This window comes from Podarcis cretensis (assembly GCF_951804945.1).
Source record: "Podarcis cretensis genome assembly, chromosome: 10".
In the NCBI taxonomy this organism is placed as follows: Eukaryota; Metazoa; Chordata; class Lepidosauria; order Squamata; family Lacertidae; genus Podarcis; species Podarcis cretensis.
This window is the reverse complement of record NC_137179.1, coordinates 12,532,893-12,551,277: the sequence shown is the minus strand read 5'-3', so window position 1 is coordinate 12,551,277 and position 18,385 is coordinate 12,532,893. Positions and strand designations below refer to the sequence as shown.

General features: G+C 46.2%; 1 protein-coding gene across 1 annotated transcript in view; it reads left to right on the top strand.

Moving 5' to 3' along the window:
- The first annotated feature begins 9,155 nt into the window (after nucleotides 1–9,155).
- Nucleotides 9,156–18,385, top strand: part of LOC307225200 (sulfotransferase 6B1-like) — a 19,126-nt gene continuing 9,896 nt past the window's right edge. Inside the window, exons 1-3 of the mRNA XM_079993062.1 lie at nucleotides 9,156–9,413; nucleotides 13,316–13,500; nucleotides 17,038–17,164. Of these exons, the coding sequence (XP_079849188.1) occupies nucleotides 9,269–9,413; nucleotides 13,316–13,500; nucleotides 17,038–17,164 (457 nt within the window). The 5' untranslated portion in view covers nucleotides 9,156–9,268. The remainder of the gene's footprint in view (nucleotides 9,414–13,315; nucleotides 13,501–17,037; nucleotides 17,165–18,385) is intronic.

Sequence of the window (18,385 nt, the reverse complement as noted above, 5' to 3'; positions counted from 1 at the left end):
CTGACAATACCCAGAAGGAAGGCCTCTGGTTTCTTAGTGAAGGTATACTTAAATACCTTTTTCAACTCATTATATATCATTTCCCAGAAGGCCTTCACTTTAGGGCAAGTCCACCAGAGGTGAAAGAATGTACCTTCATGTTCTTTACATTTCCAACATTTATTATCAGACGAATGGTATATTTTGGCGAGTTTAACTGGGGTCATGTACCATCTGTATATCATTTTCATTACATTTTCCTTCAGAGCATTACTTGCAGTGAAGTTCAGCCCGTTGGTCCACAACCTTTCCCAGTCCTCAAACATAATATTATGCCCAATGTCCTGAGCCCATTTTATCATAACCGATTTAACCATTTTGTCTTGTGTATTCCATTTTAACAGCAAGTTATACATTCTTGATAATACCTTAGTCTTTGGTTCTAACAATTCTGTTTCCAACTTCGATTTCTCCACCTGGAACCCTACCTTTTTATCATTTTTAAAAACTTCTTTAATCTGAGCGTAATGTAGCCAGTCTCGCACTTTATCCTTCATTTTCTCCAAACCCTGCAATTTCCAATTATCTCCATCTTTTTCTAATATTTCCCAATATTTTGGCCATTTGGCCTCCATATTGGGTCTTTTTCGGGCCTTGGCTTCCAGAGGTGAAAGCCACCTCGGAGTTTTGTTTTCCAATAAGTCTTTGTATTTTGTCCAGACATTAAATACTGCTTTCCTGACAATATGGTTCTTAAAGACCTTATTGATCTTAACCTTGTCATACCATAAGTATGCATGCCAACCAAAAGCGTTGTTAAAACCTTCCAGGTCCAGTACATCAGTGTCTTCGAGAAGTAGCCAGTCTTTTAGCCAGCAGAAAGCTGCGGCTCCATAGTACAGCTTTAAGTCTGGCAGGGCAAAGCCCCCTCTTTCTTTTGCGTCAGTTAGTATCTTAAACTTAATTCTGGGCTTTTTTCCCTGCCAGACAAATTTAGAAATATCTCTCTGCCACTTCCGGAAACACTCCGTCTTGTCCACATGCATTTCATCCATTTTAAGCGAATCAGCTGGTGAATTAAGGAGAGTGCTTGCATTTCAGTCAGAAAGATTATGCAAAATCCTGAAGTTGTAAGTGTGGAACGGTTGCTTCTCTCCCCCCCCCCCTTCTCCTTTTACAAAGTTTCAGGGTTCCCTAGGTCTTCTCCATCTCAAGTATAGATCATGTCATTTTGGCCCCATAATGGTCCACACTAGGAACACTAAATTCACTGTTAGCATGAAGGCTGCCCCAGCCAAAGTAGGGAAATGGTTCATTTTCCTATTTCCTGCATATGAAAAGTACATTATATATGGGGAAATTGCTTTGCAGAAGGTCGCCCACATAGATGTTTATATTCAGAGAAATTTGCACTAAAATAGACAAATCCACCCTCCCTTACTCAACAACAGTCCTTGACCACTTTGAAAATAAGGCTGGAGTGAACTTCATTTTTTTTAAAAAAAACTTTCCTCTTTAGATAATTTTCAAATGCAATTTCTTTTCTCATTAATTCATAGATTCAGGCAGAGGGCCTTCTCGGCAGTGGTGCCCACCCTGTGGAACGTCCTCCCATCAGATGTCAAGGAAACAAACAACTATCTGACTTTTAGAAGACATCTGAAAGCAGCCCTGTATTGGGAAATTTAAAATGTCTAATGTTTTACATTTTTTTTAATGTGCTGTAAGCTGCCCAGAGTGGCTGGGGAAACCTAATAATAAAATTATTGTTATTATTATTATTATTCATAGAATTGCTCATCTGGAAGGAACTCCAAGGGTCAACTAGTCCAACTCCTTGCAATGCAGGGATTACAGCTAAATAATCCCTGATATATGGGCAGCCAACCTCTGTTTAACACACACACACACACACACACACACACACACACACACACACACAGGGTTCAGTACCTTCCAAGGCAGAGCATTCCACTGTTGGACATCTCCTTTCTTATAACTTGGATCTGTTGGATTGGGTCCTATTCTCTGGAGCAGCAGAAACCACGTCTTCCATGTGACCACCCTTTAGATATTTGAAGATGGTGATCATATCACCTCCCAGTCTCCTCTTCTCCAAGCTAAACACTCCCAACTCCCTCATAAGGCTTGGTTTCCAGACCCTTGATCATCTTGGTCGCCCTTCTCTGCCCATGTTTCAGCTTGTCATCATCCATAAATTGTGGTGCCCAGGATTGGACACAATATTCCAGGTGTGGTCTGACCAAGGAAGAATAGAGTGGTACTATCGCTTCCTTGAGGGGACGCAGGTGGCGCTGTGGGTTAAAGCCTCAGCGCCTAGGGCTTGCCGATCGAAAGGTCGGCGGTTCGAATCCCTGCGGCGGGGTGCGCTCCCGCTGCTCGGTCCCAGCGCCTGCCAACCTAGCAGTTCGAAAGCACCTCCGGGTGCAAGTAGATAAATAGGGACCGCTTACCAGCGGGAAGGTAAACGGCGTTTCCGTGTGCGGCTCTGGCTCGCCAGAGCAGCGATGTCACGCTGGCCACGTGACCCGGAAGTGTCTCCGGACAGCGCTGGCCCCTGGCCTCTTAAGTGAGATGGGCGCACAACCCCAGAGTCTGTCAAGACTGGCCCGTACGGGCAGGGGTACCTTTACCTTTACCTATCGCTTCCTTGAGTCATAACTGTCAACATTTCCCCCCTTTTTAAGGGAAATTCCCTTATTCCGAATAAGATTCCTTGCAAGAAAAGGCAAAAGTTGACAGCTATGCCTTGAGCATACAGTGGTATCTTGCTTCTCAGACTTAATCCATTCCAGAAGTCCATTCCAAAACCAAAGCGTTCCAAAACCAAGGCACCCTTTCCCATAGAAACGGAGTAATCCGTTACAGACTTTAAAAAACAACCCCTATAACAGCAATTTAACATGAATTTTACTATCTAAAGGGATGCGGGTGGCAATGTGGTCTAAACCACTGAGCCTAGGGCTTGCTGATTAGAAGGTCAGTGGTTCGAATCCCCGTAATGGGGTGAGCTCCTGTTGCTCAGTCCCAGCTCCTGCCAACCTAGCAGTTCGAAAGCATGCCAGTGCAAGTAGATAAATAGGTACCACTCCAGCGGGAAGGTAAACAGTGTTTCCGTGCACTGCTCTGGTTTCACCAGAAGCAGCTTAGTCACATAACCTGGAAAAACTGTTGGCAGACAAATGTTAGCTCCCTCGGCCAGTAAAGCAAGATGAGCGCCGCAAGCCCAGAGTTGTTCACGACTGGACTTAACTGCCAGGGGTCCTTTACCTTTTTTTACTATCTAATGAGACCATTGATCCATAAAATGAATGCAATAATCAATGTACTGTACTATAAAATAAATAAGACAAATAAGACAGTATTGTACTGTATATGATAAAAATACATATTTTTTCTTTCCTGCACTGATGATAGTTGTTGTTTGGATGGAGGGCTTTTATCCATTTCCGCAGCTGCGCAATCAATCAATCAATCAATCAATCAGTAGCTGAACTGGGTTCCACACAGTCACAAAAACAAACTAACCGAAAAAGCCTCAAAAACAAAAACGCAAAATAAATAGCAAAAACAAAAGTGCCAAATTCTGTACAGTGGTACCTTGGTTTACAGACGCTTCAGGTTACAGACGCTTCAGGTTACAAACTCCGCTAACCCAGAAATAGTACCTCGGGTTAAGAGCTTTGCTTCAGGATGAGAACAGAAACTGTGCGGAGGTGGCACAGCGGCAGTGGGATGCCCCATTAGCTAAAGTGGTGCTTCAGATTAAGAACAGTTTCAGGTTAAGAACGGACCTCCAGAACGAATTAAGTTCTTAACCTGAGGTACCACTGTATTTAAAAAAGATTCCCTTTTCCCTTTTCCTTAACAACAGTTGCTAAGACTGCCCAGAGTGGTCTCACCTTTAACTTCTTATATTTAGTCACTCCCTATTTTCTCCCCGGCCTTTATGAAACATAAAATCTGAAACAGAGACAGTAAACAAAGATCTCATCACAAACTCGTGTGGATAAACATACGTCATCTGCTATGACCGAGGGCCTGTCAACACCACCAGCAGATGAGTGTTGTGTCCCTCTGACGCTCAATGGATCTATAAGGGTCCCATAATAGGCATGTCTAAGCTCAAGATGTTTTCCATCAGCAAAACAAGAGTCACTCGTAGCTCCTATTTCCCCTCCACTTCTGGCGCTTTCCATAATATTTCAGCCATCGATACCTGCTAGGTTCCACACCTGGGAGCAAGTATACCTGTCAATTGTAATCGAAGCCATGTCGTGGATCTGCTTGGGAGCAGATGTTCCTTGCCTCCATCCTTCAAACAGAAACAGTCGCTGCTGTGCTGTAAGCCTGTGGCAAAATTCTGCAGACGCGATGTTGCTCAAAGAGCTGCTTTTCCTTCCTTCCTTCCCTCCCTTTGCTTTGCTGAAGCTCAGCAAACCAAACACAGGGACAGCGTCATAGATTCAAACGGTGTAAAACCGTGAAGTAAAATTGAGCCTAACTCCAAAACTACGAGGCCCATTATTAGTGTGGCCAGCGGCGTGTATGCAAGCAGATGGCCTGACCACAGGGAATGGTATAGGTAAAGGTAAAGGGACCCCTGACCATTAGGTCCAGTCGTGACCGACTCTGGTGTTGCGGCGCTCATCTCGCTTTATTGGCCGAGGGAGCCAGTGTACAATTTCCGGGTCATGTGGCCAGCAGGACTAAACCATTTACCTTCCCGCCAGAGCGGTACCTATTTATCTACTTGCACTTTGACGTGCTTTCGAACTGCTAGGTTGGCAGGAGCAGGGACCGAGCAATGGGAGCTCACCCCGTTGCGGGGATTCGAACTGCTGACCTTCTGATCAGCAAGTCCTAGGCTCTGTGGTTTAACCTACAGCGCCACCCATGTCCCACACAGGGAACGGTAAGAACCACATAAAGGGGAAACTGATGGCTGACGGTTAAATTAAACAAACAACTCCCTATAAGGTACAAGGAGGGTTCTGACATGTATTGTACAAAATGAGTAAATTGTATTTCCTGGGCTACTGCTGGATGTGAGATGGTGAAGTGCTGGGGTGGTAGGAAGTGGTTGGATGGACAGCTAAGATGCTGCATATTTGTCTTATTTTTTTTAAAAAAACAGATTTTTATTTGATTTTCCAAAACATAAAGAAACAACCCCAAATTAATTCTGAGTCTAATTATCAAGATTACTCTGAATCTCCTGACTTCCCCCCATCCCTTCCATGGGTCCCATTGATCCTATTTTCAATTGCATATCAATGCTTCTCCAGTTGTTGTTTTTTAGAGCAATGACAAACCTAGACAGCATCTTAAAAAGCAGAGACATCACCTTGCCAACAAAGGTACGTATAGTTAAAGCTATGGTTTTCCCAGTAGTGACGTATGGAAGTGAGAGCTGGACCATAAAGAAGGCTGATCACTGAAGAATTGATGCTTTTGAATTATGGAGCTGGAGGAGACTCTTGAGAGTCCCATGGACTGCAAGAAGATCAAACCTCTCCATTCTTAAGGAAATCAGCCCTGAGTGCTCCCTGGAAGGACAGATCGTGAAGCTGAGGCTCCAATACTTTGGCCACCTCATGAGAAGAGAAGACTCCCTGGAAAAGGCCCTGGTGTTGCAAAAGATGGAGGGCACAAGGAGAAGGGGAGGACAGAGGACAAGATGGTTGGACAGTGTTCTCGAAGCTACCAGCATGAGTTTGACCAAACTGCGGGAGGCAGTGGAAGACAGGAGTGCCTGGCGTGCTCTGGTCCATGTGGTCATGAAGAGTTGGACATGACTAAACAACAACAAAGGTTACATTACGTTACAAGTGTGTTTAAAATCCTGCTAATATTTTGACCTGTTTACAATAATTCTGTATATACGTTATAAGCATTTCCCATTCCTTTTTAAATTTCTCGTCTTCTTGGTTGCTGAGCTTCCCAGTTAGTTTTGCCATTTCGGCATAGTCCTTCAACTTGGTTTGCCATTCTTCTTTGGTCTGGGTTGTCTCTTCCTTTGATCTCTGGGCTAGTAACATCTGAGTGGTTGTTGTCGCGTACATAAACAGTTTCCTCTGGTCCTTTGGGAAAGATGCTGTATATTTGTCTATGTAGTTTGTGTCCTAATGGAAATGCTCTCGCAGACTCTTTGGACTCTTTCCTGTAATAAAATCTGATTGATTGGGAATTTGATGTAAACCTCCATAGTTGAACCCCTACAAGGGAATTGCCCCCCATAGGAGTTGTCCTGAACATTCCCCGATTCTGCTTTAATGAAGACTCTCCATTTTATTTTAAAATGTCTCGGGTAGAAGAGAGGTGCATACTTACAATTTATTTATTTATTTTAAAGCACGGCTCAATATCAAAGGTTTGGTGTTATGTACTGAAGTTCTCACCCTGGGCCAGCAGGGGGGTACTGTAGATAGTTTTCACTCAGGTCCACATATGAAAATAGGGGATTGAAAGTGACGTTCAGTGATTGGATAGTTACCGAGCATGGTTACAGTTGCATTGTAGTGGAGCTCTATATCAGTGTTTCCCAACTTTGGGTCTCCAGCTGCTGTTGGACTACAATTCCCATCATCCCTGACCATTGGTCTTGCTAGCAAGGGATGATGGGAGTTGTAGTCCAAAAACAGCTGGAGACCCAAGGTTGGGAAACACTGCTCTATATAAGCAGACTGGCTGAACCCTTCAGTTCTGTTCTGGCCTAGCTGTTTGAAGAATCGCCGTGTCGTCTGCCATGTTCACCCACAACTTAACATTTGGGAAATTCTGGCCTAGTGCAGTTTTAAGGACACAATCTCTTTCTTCCTGAAAGAGGAGTTTATGGAATTCACCTGAATCAAGACGTGAAATTGCCCTGGCATTGTAAAGCTACTGTTCTTTATCTCGGACTTCACACATATTTCCTCCTCCGTTTAGTACATTATGCAAAACTAATGGGGACACGGTGGCATGATTGCAGTATTGCAGATTAGCAAATGTCTGATTAGGATGAAGACATCTCATTGAACTGAATGCCCTTCCATCGGTCTTTCTCCAACTTTTTGACGTTGGCCCCAACGTCTAAGCTTACCCTACCTTCTGGGGCCCCCAGAATTTGGCACCAACAACCTGCTTCACTGGAAGGGAAGGGGGAATTGCAGGGCAAATGCCAGGAAATGTAGGCTTAAAAGCAGGGCTTTTTTTCCAGCTGGAACTCAGTTCCCGCACCTCTCAGGTGGGCACCATTGCCATTCTAACAAGAGAGGTGTTCATGATAAGTTCTTGCACTTCTTTTTCTAGAGAAATAGCATTGCTTAAAAGGTTGTGCTTCAGACTCTCCAAGTGTCCCTATTTTCCAGGGATAGTCCTGAACTGACAGAAGTCATCCTGGTTTCTGATTTGATCCCAGAATGTCCCGCTTTTCCTTAGGACATCCCTATTTTCACAGGAGAAGTGTGGGAGGAGATGGTAGGAAGTCCCTATGGAGTTATCTGACCCCGAGCCATATGAAGGCAGCCCTGTATAGGGAAGCTTTAAAATGTTTAGTGTTTTATTATGTTTTTACATATTTTACATGTAAAGGTAAAGGGACCCCTGACCATTAGGTCCAGTCGTGACCGACTCTGGAGTTGCGGCACTCATCTCGCTTTACTTGCCGAGGGAGCTGGCGTACAGCTTCTGGGTCATGTGGCCAGCATGACTAAGCCGCTTCTGGTGAACCAGAGCAGTGCACGGAAACACCGTTTACCTTCCTGCCGGAGCGGTACCTATTTATCTACTTTTACTTTGACGTGCTTTCAAACTGCTGGGTTGGCAGGAGCAGGGACAGAGCAACAGGAGCTCACCCTGTCATGGGGATTTGAACCGCTGATCTTCTGATTGGCAAGTCCTAGGCTCTGTGGTTTAACCCACAGTGCCACCCGTGTCCCCCCGCTTTTCCTTAGGATGTCCCAATTTTCAACAGAGAAATGTTGTAGGGTATGGTAGGAAGTCCCTATGGAGTTCTCTGACCCCTGAGCCATATGAAGGCAGCCCTGTTTAGGGAAGTTTTAAATGTTTAATAATAATAATAGTAGTAGTAGTATTTATTTATTAAAATACAATAATTCATCAAATATTAAAAGCTTCCCTAAACAGGGCTGCCTTCAGATGTCTTCTAAAAGCCAGGTAGTTGTTCTTCTCTTTGACATCTGGTGGGAGGGTGTTCCACAGGGCGGGGGCCACTACCGAGAAGTCCGTCTGCCTGGTTCCCTGTAACTTCGCTTCTCGCAGTGAGGGAACCGCCAGAAGGCCCTTGGAGCTGGAACACATGTATGTTTTTATATATATTGGAAGCTGCCCAGAGTAGCTGTGGCAACTCAGTCAGATGGGCAGAGTAGCAGCGGCAGCAGCGGCAGCAGCAATAGTAGTAATAACAACAACAACAATAATAATAGAATAGAACATCCTTTGTTTCATCAGAGAATTGTTGGAGGGTAGGCTCCTATCCTCGCTGACTAGGGATGGGCAAAATCAGCAGTTTCAGTTATCTAGGCTGCTTATTTTATTCATTGAGATCTGCCCTCAGTGCTATCATGGGCAGCAATTACATCCTTTGAACTTAGGAAAACACTTTGTCTTGACTCCATTGGGTCCATCTAGCTCCATACTGTCTGCACGGACTGGCAGCATCTTTCCAGGCTTGGAGATGCTGGGGGCTGAGCCTGGGACCTGCCTAGCGAAAGCAGGTGCTGTGCCACCGAGCTACGACCCTGCAGGGGAGTGAGCTTGCTGCTGGGCACCACAAATTCTCCAACTTCATTTCCTCCTTCAAGATTTACTGTGACGGGAGAGAACACAGTGCATTTCTACAGAGCTATGATGCTATTAAGGACACACACTCATTAGGAACTCATTAACCTCCTGAGACAACACGCCACTCACACCAAGAGCCCCATTTGTTAATGAGTGCACCGCAATCATTTGTGCAATTACAATCCTGGTTATTTTCCACTGTTGCGTTTTCGCTCATTTCTGTGCCAGAAGCCAAGTTTCAGTGAACCACCTCCCGGATTTGCTGTTTATCTGGATAACCTTTCTGTTCCTTTGCATTTATTGTAATCCATAAAGATAAGCCCCCAAATGCCTCTTCGAGATGTTACAAAGTGCATAAATGGGTCTTTTCCAGCTCCTTTCTGCTCAGTAGCTGCTAATAATCACCCAGCTGGCCAGAGGTTTCCTTCTCTCCTGGTTTGGGAAGAAGCGTCCAGTTCGACTGAGAACCCCACCAAGACAGATGTCGTCGCGCAGTGAAGACGATCTCATGCACACTTTCAATGGCATCACTTTCACCATCAGAACTTCTCCCGAGCTCTTAAAATCCCTGGAAACGTTTGATGCTAGAGAAGACGACATCCTTTTGGTTTCGTACCCAAAGTCTGGTAAAGTCTCGCTTGATTCGGAATGGGGAAAGAATCCTAATCTACGCCTTCTTATTCCAGGCTTATTTACCCTAACTAGAACAAGAAATTCTGCGTGTGTGAGAGAGAGAGAAGCGGAGAAGAGAGGAAGGGGGATTGAGATCCACGATCTTAAGGGTGTACCCCATAAACTGCTTGCTCTTCTGCCCCTGCCCCCCATGAAAGCTTGACTCAGAAAAGCAATACCAAAACTAAACCGGAAAAAGCTGCGGTGGTCTCATTTGTTTATTTATTTATTTAAAGCATTTACATGCCGCTCTTTTGCCAAAAAGCCTTCCCGGTGCAGCTTACAAGAATCAGTAGCGAGACAGTCCCTACAATTTAAAATACACGGCACGTGAGGAAAAGGGGATGGGGAGGGAGGAGGAAAAATGCAGGTTGTTACACCTGTTCTGAAGGTTCCAGTTCTTATAATATAGTCCCGTATAGTTCCGTCTACAGGAATACTGGCTGTCTTTGAGAGTAGCCCTCTATGTCCCAATCAGATCTGGTTTTTGACGACTCATGGTGGGATCACGAGACCAGTAGGACTGGTAGTTACTGTGCAAAGTATCCTTGGTATTGAATCTGTATTTGTTGTGAACCCTCTAGGAAAGGGTTGCTTTTTAAAAAATAAACTTGACTTTTCTCCCCCACCCCAACCCCTGGCATGACTGGATTAGTCAGCTGGAAGACTTAATTGCTGAGTAAGTGTGCAATTAATCAATTCAAACATTAATGGGCCGCTTTAAGGACTCATGAGTTAATCATGCAAGTCATTGGCCTCGCTGTCAATTGTCAGAAGCGATTAACAAACTGTGTTCATAAAGTCAATCAATGACTCCATGATGACGACGCTCTACTTCCACTGGGTCAGAGACACAATGCTTTTCCAGTTTCTGAGCATTGCTGGTACAAAGATTGCTGTTGCGCTCAGGATTTGCTATTATTATTATTATTATTAGCTTCCCATAAGTAGCTCACTGTCCACTGTGAGAACAGGATGCTAGGTTGTTGTTGTTTAGTCGTTTAGTCATGTCCGACTCTTTGTGACCCCATGGACCAGAGCACGCCAGGCACTCCTGTCTTCCACTGCCTCCCGCAGTTTGGTCAAACTCATGTTGGTAGCTTCGAGAACACTGTCCAACCATCTCGTCCTCTGTCATCCCCTTCTCCTTGTGCCCTCAATCTTTTGCAACATCAGGGTCTTTTCCAGGGAGTCTTCTCTTCTCATAAGGTGGCCAAAATACTGGAGCCTCAGCTTCAGGATCTGTCCTTCCAGTGAGCACTCAGGGCTGATTTCCTTAAGAATGGAGAGGTTTGATCTTCTTGCAGTCCATGGGACTCTCAAGAGTCTCCTCCAGCACCATAATTCAAAAGCATCAATTCTTCGGCGATCAGCCTTCTTTATGGTCCAGCTCTCACTTCCATACATCACTACTGGGAAAACCATGGCTTTAACTATACGGACCTTTGTTGGCAAGGTGATTTCTCTGCTTTTTAAGATGCTGTCTAGGTAAGATGGGCTAAAAGAGTGTTCCGCAAACTCGGGCCTCCAGTTGTTTTTGGACTACAGTTCCCACCATCCCTGACCACTGGTCCTGCTGGCTAGGGATGATGGGAATTGTGGTCCAAAAACAGTTAGAGACCCAAGTTTGGGAAACACTGGGCAAAAGCATACCATGCTAAAGGCCAGGTAGAATAATTGATAATTCATTCTTCTTTTAGTCCAGAAGAAGCCTTGGAGGTGCGGGAACAGCCTTTAAAAGATTCAGCAAAGCAGGTTTGCATGAGTACACCACCCATGAAGTGCAGTGAGGCCTCAAAGAGCCAATGTGGTGTAGAGGTTAAGAGCGATGGACTCGTAATCTGGAGAACCGGGTTCGCGTCTCCGCTCCTCCACATGCAGCTGCTGGGTGACCTTGGGCTAGTCACACTTCTTTGAAGTCTCTTAGCCTCGCTCACCACACAGAGTGTTTGTTTTGGGGGAGGAAGGGAAAGGAGAATGTTAGCCGCTTTGAGACTCCTTAGAGTAGTGATAAAGCAGGATATCAAATCCAAACTCCTCCTTTTCTTCTCTTCTTCAGGGTGGCAGGTTCCCAATTATAGGCCCTGCTCACTGATGAGGCAAGGTGCGCTGCCTCTGCTGCCCGAGCTTGTGAGATTTCAGTGAGATCTTGCATGAGATCTTGTGAGATTTCTCACGATATCCTGCCAGAAGATAACCTTGGATTAGCAAATATTAGAAACTAATAAACAGTAAAGGTAAAGGGACCCCTGACCATTAGGTCCAGTCGTCACCAACTCTGGGGTTGCGGTGCTCATCTCGCTTTATTGGCCGAGGGAGCTGGCATACAGCTTCCGGGTCATGTGGCCAGCATGACTAAGCCGCTTCTGGCGAACCAGAGCAGTGCACAGAAATGCCGTTTACCTTCCCGCCGGAGCGGTACCTATTTATCTACTTGCACTTTTACCTGCTTTCAAACTGGCAGGAGCAGGGACCGAGCAACGGGAGCTCACCCTGTTGTGGGGATTCGAACCGCCGACCTTCTGATCGGCAAGCCCTAGGCTCTGTGGTTTAACCCACAGCACCACCCGTGTCCCTTATAAACCGTAGTATTTAGATAATATTTGGGATACGAAGGGAAAATGCAGAACTGTCTGCAGAACTGTGCAGACAATAAATTAGCCACCACGCCACACAGATAAGAGAGGCACGGTGGTGGGGTTGCCGTGAGGCTTAAAAATGGCAAATTGATGTGGAGAACTGAACTCAAAAGAGTGGAAAAATGAGAAACTGATAGAAACTGAAACTGACAGATCTACCTCTCCTTTCCTTGTTCTGAGCTATTGCAAGTGACTTGCAAGATTCCTTTTGTACAGTAATTTTGAGGAGCACCCTCACGGGCACTGCCCTCCTCCTGCCCCAAGTGGGGGGGGGGGAGGGCGGTTTAGGAACCATATCTCTTCCCAGTTAGGACAGGATGAGCTCCCACTATCAGTAAACGTACAGGGAGCCCTTTAAAAACCAAAGAGCCTGCAAAACCTTGCTTCTTTCTCTTGTGGAGCAAATTCCAGCATTCAGTATTTCCCCCCTTCTCTTCTTCAGAAATGAAATCGACCAGATCCAAAGTTGCTAGTCAGACAAACCAATCCCTTTACTTCGGGTTTCATCAGCTTCATTGCTCTTTAGAGAGGAGCGTCTTCAAAATAAACCCACTAAGGTTCTTTGTCCTCAATCTGCCTCAATCTGGAGGCAATTATTTCTTATCCTCGATAATTAGACCGTTTATGGTCCTCCTGTGTACATAGCCTTCATCACCCAGTTTATCAAGCCATATATATTCAACACTTTGCCGGTACAGTGGGTTACATACGCTTCAGGTTACAGACTCCACTAACCCAGAAATATTACCTCGGGTTAAGAACTTTGCTTCAGGATGAGAACAGAAATCGTGCTCTGGCGGTGCAGCGGCAGCAGGAGGCCCCATTAGCTAAAGTGGTGCTTCAGGTTAAGAACAGTTTCAGGTTAAGAATGGAGCTCCGGAATGAATTACTGTATTTTTCGCTCTATAAGACGCACCAGACCACAAGACGCACCTAGTTTTTGGAGGAGGAAAACAGGAAAAAAAATATTCTGAATCCCAGAAGCCAGAACAGCAAGAGGGATCACTATGCAGTGAAAGCAGCAACCCCTCTTGCTGTTCTGGCTTCTGGGATAGCTGCGTAGCCTGCATTCGCTCCATAAGACGCACACACATTTCCCCTTACTTTATAGGAGGGGAAAAGTGAGTCTTATAGAGCAAAAAATACGGTAAGTTCTTAACCCGAGGTACCACTGTATTGTTCATGCTTTCCCCCCTTTCTTTTCTCCTCTCCCGCAGGCACTCACTGGCTGGCCGAGATCCTCATGCACCTCTATGCACCCAGAGTGTCTTTAACATCCCCGATTGAATTTGGAGATCTTTCCAGACTGGACCAACTGGACCATCTTTCAGGCAAGAGAATCATTCCAACCCATTTGGACGGCAACATGCTGCCACCCGCTTTTACACTCAAGCAATGTAAGGTGAGATTTGGGCAGGGAATTATTTCAGGCACTGGGGAGGAAATAATAATAATAAAAAAGGTTCCCGAATGAGCCTCCCAATGAAATCTGGTAGGCAGCCCTGGTTTTGCAGCTACGTAAGCATCTTGATCTCAAAATGATACAGTGGTGCCCCGCAAGACGAATGCCTCGCAAGACGAAAAACTTGCTAGACGAAAGAGTTTTCCGTCTTTTGAGTCATTCCGCAAGACGAATTTCCCTATGGGCTTGTTTCGCAAGATGAAACGTCTTGCGAGTTCTTGCGAGTTTTTTTCCTTTTTCTTAAAGCCGCTAAGCCGCTAATAGCGCTAATCCGCTAAGCCGCTAATAGCCGTGCTTCGCAAGATGAAAAAACCGCAAGACGAAGAGACTCGCCAAACGAATTAATTTCGTCTTGCGAGGCACCACTGTATTTTTACAAGCCTCCCCAAATTTTGCTGAGCAGTGCATGAGATTCCTCGGGTCTCGGCCCTCAACCAGGGTCTGTGCCTCTTCAAGGGAGAAATAAGGCGCAGCAGAGTCTGCATTATTGTTGAAATATAATAATAATAATTTTTTTTATTTATACCCCACCCTCCCTGGCCAGAGCCGGGCTTAGGGTGGCTAACACCATGAAAATCACAGTAAAAACATAATAGGAGGAAAAGAGAGGGGAGAGGGGGGAAAAAACCCCAATTTAAAATACAGGTTAAAATGCAATTTAAAATGCAGCCTCATTTTAAAGTAGCTGATAAATCAAGACTATAAGGGGAGGAAAATATAAGGGTCAGACCGAGTCCAAACCAAAGGCCAGGTGGAACAGCTCTGTCTTGCAGGCCCTGCGGAAAGATGTCAAGTCCCGCAGGGCCCTAGTCTCTTGTGACAGAGCGTTCCACCACATCGGAGCCAGTGCTGAAAAGGCCCTGGCCCTAGTTGAAACCAATCTAACCTCCTTGAGGCTCGGGACCTCCAAAGTGTTATTTGTGGACCTTAAGGTCCTCCGTGGGGCATGCCAGGAGAGGCGGTCCCATAAGTCCCGTAGGCCGCATTTATTAAAACCTATTTACAACTTGAATGCTGATGAAGGGAGTGCAGAGCTTATAGCAGGAGCAGTTTGTCCTTCCTTGCCCCCTGGCGTTTCATTCAGAGCCATCCCACAAGCTGCCTCTGCTTTTCGCCTCCACAGCACCCCACTGAATTCTGCCCCATTCCTTCCCAGCTTTCAAAAAGGACAACTTTTCCTGTGACATCATGCCCCTGTCACCTTGGCCACCTGCCAATTCTCCTGTTTCTTTCCACTCCTGGGCGTGAGGGTGAGACAGTTCTTTTGCATTGCCAGTGGTCCTTAATGGCTCGATACAGTTGTATCTTGGAAGTTGAACGGAATCCGTTCCGGAAGTCCGTTCAACTTCCAAAACGTTCGAAAACCAAATTGCGGCTTCTGATCGGCTGCAGGAAGCTCCTTCAGCCAATCAGAAGCCATGGAAACCCCAATGGATGTATGGGTTCCAAAAGTATGTTCGCAAACCAGAACAATCACTTCCAGGTTTGCGGCATTCAGGAGCCAAAACGTTTGACTCGCAAGGTGTTCGGTTTCTGAGGTACGACTGTACTTGGTTCCTCATTGTTCCTTAATGGCTCTGCACTCAAGAAACCTGGACAGGCTGGTTTGCATAAGCTAATTTATTGTCTGGCATAGTTCTGCAGCTTGCATTTTCCCTTCGTAGTCCAAATATTATCTAAATACTACTGTTTATTAGTTTCTAATTTTTGCTAACAGACTCTGGAACCCTAGCTGTAACAATATGTTAACAGAAAACCCTGGGTGGTATTCAAGCTAAGTTTTACTCAGGGTAAAAGGTAAAGGTAAAGGGACCCCTGACCGTTAGGTCCAGTTGTGGCCGACTCTGGGGTTGCGGCGCTCATCTTGCTTTACTGGCCAAGGGAGCCGGCGTACAGCTTCCGGGTCATGTGGCCAGCATGACTAAGCCGCTTCTGGCGAACCAGAGCAGCATACGGAAACACTGTTTGCCTTCCTGCCAGAGCGGTACCTATTTATCTACTTGCACTTTGACGTGCTTTCGAACTGCTAGGTTGGCAGGAGCTGGGACCGAGCAACGGGAGCTCACCCCGTCGCGGGGATTCGAACTGCCGACCTTGTGATCGCCAAGTCCTAGCTAGGCTCTGTGGTTTAACACACAGCGCCACCCGTGTCCCTTTTTTACTCAGGGTAGACCCACTGAAATGAATGATCCAGGGGCTGGGCTAGATGTTTGCTGGGAAGGAATGGGGCAGAATTCAATGGGGTGCTGTGGAGGTGAGAAGCAGAGGCGCTGGACTAGATGTTTCTCATGATCCCTTCCAACTCTACAATTCGATGAATCGATGATTCTATGATCAGGACTATGGGCTTAGCCATACTTCATTTTGTGCCCTGATTTGTAGGCACACACCTGTGTTTTCCCGGGTCTGAGTCAGGTCACTCTGCTTTCCCTGGGGAAAACCTGCCGTTTCCTGCTGCACCATAAACCCGCAAAAACCCTGATTGACATTTGTTCCAATTCAGGGATAAACAGTAGGATTTCTTGGTGGGACGAAAACTCCTAAATGCTTGGACCTGTCGCTGAGAAGCATACCTCTACAGCCACAACTTGTGGCACAAGTCGGGATGAGCCCTTATTTCAACAAGTCTGCTTTGAATAAAACTTATCTCTGCTGTGATTTGGGGGGAAGACAGTAGCTCAGTGGTAGAATTCACACTTTGCCTTGACCAAGATCAATTCCTGGCACCTCCAAGTCTCCCAAACTCATCGCTAGTCAGTATAGCCTTCGTCAACCTGGTGTTCTCCAAATGTTTTGAACTACAACTCCCATCAGCCCCTGCCAGCATGGTCATTGATTGGGGATGATGGGACTTGTAGTCCAACAACACAAGGTTGGGTGTGTGTGTGTAGAGATCATATTGAGCACTACCTGGTGGCTGGTGCGCCTTGGTACCAATATGGCAGATGCTAGGCAGGGGTCTGCAAGGTTTACCTCGCCTGGGCCGGTTCACTCCAGCGGAGATCCCTCCATGGGGTGGATCACGTGCACCCCCACGATTTCTGGTGTCTACAACTGCGCAAACGCAATTTCCAGCATCTGTGCATGCGCAGACAAGATTTGCGGCGCTACGGAAGCGAGTCCCTGCACCTCGCTTAGGTGTGCTGGTTTAGCGCAGCACGCAGGGACTCACCGAGCGGGAGGCTCAGTTTGGGAGCTGCTCGTGGGCCGGTTAAATGACCCCCGGGGGCCACTTGTGGGCCATGGGCCTTAGGTTGCCTACCCCTGTGCTAGGGAGACCAGGAACTGGTGGCTCCATAGTCAATTTTAGGCAGATCTACTCCTTGACTGGTTGTAAGAAGGCAGGCAGGTGGGGCATTGAGAGTGGTGGGGGCGATGCCCCATTCACTCTAACTGAGGAGCTTCCCATTGGCCTGACTTGGTAATAGAGCACCTTTGGATTTCACCGTCTTATTAACGTGTTGTCTTCGTTTGCAGGCTATCTACATCATCAGAAACCCAAAAGACATTGCGGTTTCCATGTATCATTATTACAGAGACAATCCAAACCTCCCCACCATCGATTCCTGGCCTGTTTTCCTGGAGATGTTCTTACGAGGAGACGGTAAGAAGACTGAATAGCACCTTTCCTCTCTCTCGCCTTGCAAATTCTAGTGCATAGTGACAACCCCAAGTGAAAATAATACGAATTTCCCCTCCTTGGTGGCTGGCTGTATTGCTGCAAATGAGAGAGGAAGTTAAATGCTTCTGAAGACCAGTTGTAGGAAACCTCCGGAAGAGAGAGTGCTCTTGTGCTCAGATCCTGCTAACTGGTTTCCCACAGGCATCTGGTTGGCCAAGGTGAGAACAGGATGCTAGACCAGGTGGGCCATTGGCCTGATCCAGTAGGTCTTCCTTATGCTCCTGTTTTCCCAAGAGATCATCAGCTGGATTATTGGCTTCTGTTTCCCGCTTGCTCCCCAGAAGCTCCAAGTCCATAGAGGGTTTTTGGATTTGTATATGTAGAAACCCCCTAACTTTTGTTGTTTAGTCATGTCCGACTCTTCGTGACCCCATGGACCAGAGCACGCCAGGCACTCCTGTCTTCCACTGCCTCCCGCAGTTTGGTCAAACTCATGCTGGTAGCTTCAAGAACACTGTCCAACCATCTTGTCCTCTGCTGTCCCCTTCTCCTTGTGCCCTCCATCTTTCCCAACATCAGGGTCTTTTCCAGGGAGTCTTCTCTTCTCATGAGGTGGCCAAAGTATTAGAGCCTCAGCTTCAGGATCTGTCCTTCCAGTGAGCACTCAGGGCTGATTTCCTTCAGAATGGATAGGTTTGATCTTCTTGCAGTCCATGGGACTCTCAAGAGTCTCCTCCAGCACCATAATTCAAAAGCATCAATTCTTCGGCGATTGGCCTTCTTTATGGTCCAGCTCTCATTTCCATCCCCCTACCTTCGGTTGGTTATTTTGGAATGTCAGATCCAAGTTCTGAAGACCACAAGGCAGACACTCTGATTGCAGCTGCATTAACCCTCGGCTGAGGTCAAGGGCATGAGGCCCTGGTTCCTGTTATCAAAACATCATTTTACTGCATGGCTGTAACAAGAATAAAAAGCTCCCACAAAGCTGGAGATCCAAAGATCAACCGAGCAACAAATTGAATTGGTGTCATTAACAAAGGAACGCAAATTGACGCTGTGATTTGTAGGATAAGGATCAAAATAGTAATTTGAAGTGTGACTTGAGATGCCTTCCTTTCTTCCTTTTTGTTCCATCGTGGACTTGATTTGACTTAAATGCAATAAGTGGACTTAGCTGGATAAGACAACCGGTCCATTTAA